The 5000-nt window shown below is 41.1% G+C and overlaps 1 protein-coding gene across 8 annotated transcripts in view; it reads left to right on the top strand.

The window, feature by feature from the left end:
- The window catches only part of LOC106094816 (gustatory receptor for sugar taste 64e), a 23835-nt gene that overhangs the window by 4542 nt on the left and 14293 nt on the right, over positions 1 to 5000 (top strand). For 7 of the 8 annotated variants that reach the window (XM_059370979.1, XM_059370976.1, XM_059370983.1 and 4 more), the window contains exons 5-6: positions 1911 to 2105; positions 4925 to 5000. The exon at positions 4925 to 5000 is cut by the window's right edge and continues 199 nt beyond it. In XM_059370979.1, coding sequence (XP_059226962.1) covers positions 1911 to 2105; positions 4925 to 5000 — 271 coding nt within the window. The remainder of the gene's footprint in view (positions 1 to 1910; positions 2106 to 4924) is intronic. The other variant, XM_059370982.1, reaches the window with a different exon arrangement.

Raw genomic sequence — 5000 nt, 5'->3', positions numbered from 1 at the left:
TATACCAGATTATGAACCGATTTGAATTATAAATAGCACAATTGTTGAAAGTGATACCAAAGCACTACGTGCAAAATTTCAGCCAAATCGGATGAGAGTTGCGCCCTCTATTGGCTCAAGAAGTCAAAACCCAAGATCGGTTTATACGGCAGCTATATCAAACCATGGACCGATTAAAACCATACCTAGCGTAGTTGGTGGAAATGCCACCAAAACACTATGTGCAAAATTTCAGTTAAATCGGACGAGAATTGTGCCCTCTAGAGGCTCAAGAAGTCAAGACCCAAGATCGGTTTATATGGCAGCTATATCAAAACACGATATAGCCCATTTGCAATCCCCAACGACCTACATCAATGCTAAGTATCTGTGCAAAATTTAAGGCCTCCGTCCGTCCCTCCGTCCGTCCCTCCGTCCGTCCCTCCGTCCGTCCCTCCGTCCGTCCCTCCGTCCGTCCCTCCGTCCGTCCCTCCGTCCGTCCCTCCGTCTTTTTTTTCTTCTTCTTTCTTCTTTGTTTTTGTCCATAAGCAGGTTAAGTTCGAAGATAGACTATATCTTTATATAGCCCCATATAGACCGATCCGCCGATTTAGGGTCTTAGGCCCATAAAAGCCATATTTATAATCCGATTTTGCTGAAATTTCGGACAGTGAGTAGCGTTAGGCCCTTAGACTTCCATCTTCAATTTGGCCCAGATCGGTTCAGATTTGGATATAGCTGCCATATAGACCGATCTTTCGATTTGAGGTCTTGCGCCCATAAAAGGCGCATTTATTGTCCGATGTCACCGAAATTTGGGACAGTGAGTTGTGTTGGGCTCTTCGACATGCTTTTTCAATTTGGCCCAGATCGGTTCTGAATTGAATATAGCTGCTATATAGACTGATTTCTAGATTTAAGGTTTTGAGCCCATGAAAAGCGCATTTATTGTCCGATGTCGCCGAAATTTGGGACAGTGAGTTGTGTTAGGCCATTCGACATCGTTCTTCAATTTGGCTCAGATCGGTCCAGTTTTTGATTTAGCTGCCATATAGACCGATCCGCCGATTTGGGGTCTTAGGCACATAAAAGCCTCATTTATTATCCGATTTTGCTGAAACAAGGTACAGTGAGTTGTGTTAGGCCCTTCGACATCCTTCTTCAATTTGGCTCAGATCGGTCCAGATTTGGATATAGCTGCCATATCGACCGATCTTTCGATTTAAAACTTTGGGCCCATTAAAGGCACATTTATTATCCGATTTTGCTGAAATTTGGGACAGTGAGTTTTGTTGGGCCCTTCGAAAGCCCTCTTCAATTTGGCCCAGATCGGTACAGATTTGAATGTAGCCTCCGTATAGACCGATCTCTCGATTTAAGGTTTTGGGGCCATAAAAGGCGCATTTATTGTCCGATGTCGCCGAAATTCGGGGTAGTGGGTTGTGTTGCGCCCTTTGACATATTTCTGCAATTTGGCCTAGATCGATCAAGATTTGCATATATACTTGCCATATAGACCGATCTCTCGATTTAAGGTTTTGGGCCTATAAGAGTTTCAGCTCAATACCTTTCGTCATAAAATTTCCATATATGCTCTAAAGGTCTAAAGTGGATACTTCGATGTTTTCCAAATGAAATGACAAAATGAATATGTCTCAGCCATTCGTTGGTTGGCATACTGGTACACTGTGCGTTGAATCTAATAATGCTTAGCCTTGTAGTCCTTGATTTATTTCTGCTATTTTGTAATCGTGTTACTTTGTTGATTCTATTTATTTTCCGACCAAGGTTTTCATTTTTGTCTCTTTCTTTGTTTTTAGTTTTATTTGTACTGTTTTATTTTTTTTGTGCTTGTCTGAGGGCTATGATGATAATGTTGAGGCAGTAGAGATGATCTAATTGAGTTCTGTTTTCCTTGTTAATATTCGCAGAGGGAATTATGTTTTATACGTCGATTTTTTTGATTGCCTTAATCTTCTTTCGTATGTCACAAAAGTGGCCCAGTCTCATGCAACAGTGGCAGCAGGTGGAACAGGCACTGCCACAGCAATCATCCGAAATGGAACGTTCGTGGTTGGCTCATCGCATCAAAATGGTCTTGTTGGTGGCCACAACGTGTTCGCTGAGTAAGTAAAAATGAGAAGATAAATATACTGTGGCGAAGTCTATATTTAGACAAATGATGTATTAAAGCAAAAAAAAAAAAAAAAAAACAAGTAAGAGAGTGCAAAGTTCGGCCGGGCCGAATTTTATATACCCTCCACCATGGATCGGATTTGTCGAGTCCTTTGATATTAGATTCTTGCTTTACCTCCAAAGACCTTTCATTTGTCCTCTTTGAATCTAATAATGGGCGGCCCCCAAAATAAGTCCTGTTTGGGGGATGTTTTGGGGAAGGGGGTGGACCCCCAGAAACTTGGTTCCACATTTGGATATCAGATTCGTATTTTACTCACAAATACCTTTCATTTGAGTCCCACATTGCCATGGTCGGTAAATATGTCCGAATTAGGGGTGTTTTGGGGGTTGGGGTGGTATTTCAAACACTTGGTCCGACAATTGGATATAAGATTCGTATTCTACACTCAAATACCTTTTATTTAAGCCCCATATTGCAATGGTCAGTAAATAAGTCCTGTTTGGGGGATGTTTTGGGAAAGGGGTGGACCCCCAGAAACTTGGTCCCACATTTGGATATCAGATTCGTATTTTACTCACAAATACCTTTCATTTGAGTCCCATATTGCCATGGTCGGTAAATATGTCCGATTTAGGGGTGTTTTGGGGGTTGGGGTGGTCCCCCCAACACTTGGTCCGACAATTGGATACCAGATACGTTTTCCAATCTAAAATACCTTTTATTTGAGTCCCATATTGTCGTGATTGGTGTATATATACATTTGGTAGGTTTTGGGGGTGGGGCGCCCCCCCCCCAATAGGTAGCCCATCCGAAATTTTAATATCAAATTTTTGTTTGTAGGTTCCTATAAGAGAGAGCACAAAATTTCGCACCACCCATCTCCGAGTTCTGGCGTTTCTGAAAATTGTGGTAAGGGGGAGGGTCCGCCCCGCCCTTCAGATATCAAAAAATGTAGTACTCACGGGTGCAGATGGTGTATAATGATCCAGTGGGAAAATACAAACTGATTTTTATACCCTCCACCATAGGATGGGGGTATACTACTTTCGTTTATAACTACTCGAATTATTCGTCTGAGACCCCATAAAGTACATATATTCTTGATCGTCGTGACATTTTATGTCGATCTAGCCATGCCCGTCCGTCCGTCTGACTGTCTAAAGCTCGCTAACTTTCGTAGGAGTAAAGCTAGCCGCTTGAAATTTTGCACTAATACTTCTTATTAGTGTAGGTCGGTCCATATTTTGATATAGCTTCCATATAAACCGATCTTGGGTCTTGACTTCTTGGGTCTCTAGAGGGCGTAATTCTCGTCCGATTTGACTGAAATTTTGCACGTGGTGTTTTGATGTCACTTCCAACAACTGCGTAAGTATACGTTTAAATCGGTGTTATGATATAGCTGCCATATAAACCGATCTTGGGTCTTGACTTCATTAAAGCTCTAGAGGGCGCATATCTTATTCGATTGAAATGAGATTTTGCACGACGTATTTTGTTATGATATCCAACAAATAGGCCGAGTATAGTTCAAATCGATTCATAACCTGATATAGCTGTCATATAAACCGATCTTGGGTCTTGACTTCTTGAGTCTCTGGAGTGCGCAATTGTTATTCGATTGGAATGAAATTTTGCACGACATGTTTTGTTATGATATCCAGCAACTGTGTTAAGTATGGTTCAAATCGGTTCATAACCTGATATAACTGCCTTATAAACAGGTCTTGCACATGGTGTTTTGATATCACTTCCAACAACTATGCGAAGTATGGTCTTAATCAGTCCATAAACTGATATAGCTGCCATACAAACCGATCTTGGGTCTTGACTTCTTGAGCCTCTAGAGGGCGCAATTCTCGTCCGATTTGACTGAAATTTTGCACATAGTGTTTTGATATCACTTCCAACAGCTGTGCGAAGTATGGTTCAAATCGGTCCATAACCTGATATAGCTGCTATATAAGCCGATCTTGAGTCTTGACTTCCTGAGCTTTTAGAAGGCGCAATTCCCATCCGATTTGGCTGTAATTGTGCACGTGGTGTTTTGATATCACTTCCAACAACTATGCGAAGTATGGTCCAAATCGGTTCATGCCCTGATATAGCTGCCGTATAAACCGATCTGGGATCTTGAGTTCTTGAGCCTCTAGAGAGCTCAATTCTCATCCGATTTGGCACAGATTGTGTACAACGGCTTCTCCCATGGCCTTTAACATACGTGTGCAATATGTTCTGAATCGATCTATAGCTTGACACAGCTCCCCTATATACCGATCTCCCGATTTTGCTTCTTGAGCCCCTAATCGGACTATAACTTGATATAGCTCCACCTCCTTCTCCGTCCATATTCATTATTCTTTGTTTGCCTAAAAAGAGATACTGCGCAAAGAACTCGACAGATCGATTCATGGGGGAGGGTATATAAGATTCGGCTTAGCACGCTCTTACTTGTTATATTTAAGATGGGGTCTTATACGCATATATCGAGCTATTACAAGCAGAATGACAAAATAAGTATACCCCCATTCTATGGTGGAGGGTATAAAAATCAGTTTCTATTGTTTCAGTTTAAAATGAAAATAATAAGAAATTAAGAAATGAAAATGGAAAATGCATGTTATGTGAATAGACTGCTGGCCTATTTAAACAGAAAAAGTTTCTGTTATAAAATTTCCCGAACGTTCATTGCCAAATCGACTATGGTCACCCTTCACAGTGGGAATGGGAATTAAAAACATTTAAACTTTCCTTGTGATTTAATGCGTTTTGTTAATATTTTCTTCGCTTTTTTTCCTTTTGCAGCCGAACACTTGCTCAGCATATTGACTATCGTTTATTATGTGAATCGTTGTCCTCGATTTAACAATCAGCCCATCGA

Source organism: Stomoxys calcitrans, chromosome 1, assembly GCF_963082655.1.
Source record: "Stomoxys calcitrans chromosome 1, idStoCalc2.1, whole genome shotgun sequence".
Taxonomy (NCBI): domain Eukaryota; kingdom Metazoa; phylum Arthropoda; class Insecta; order Diptera; family Muscidae; genus Stomoxys; species Stomoxys calcitrans.
This window is presented reverse-complemented; position numbering and strand designations above follow the sequence as displayed.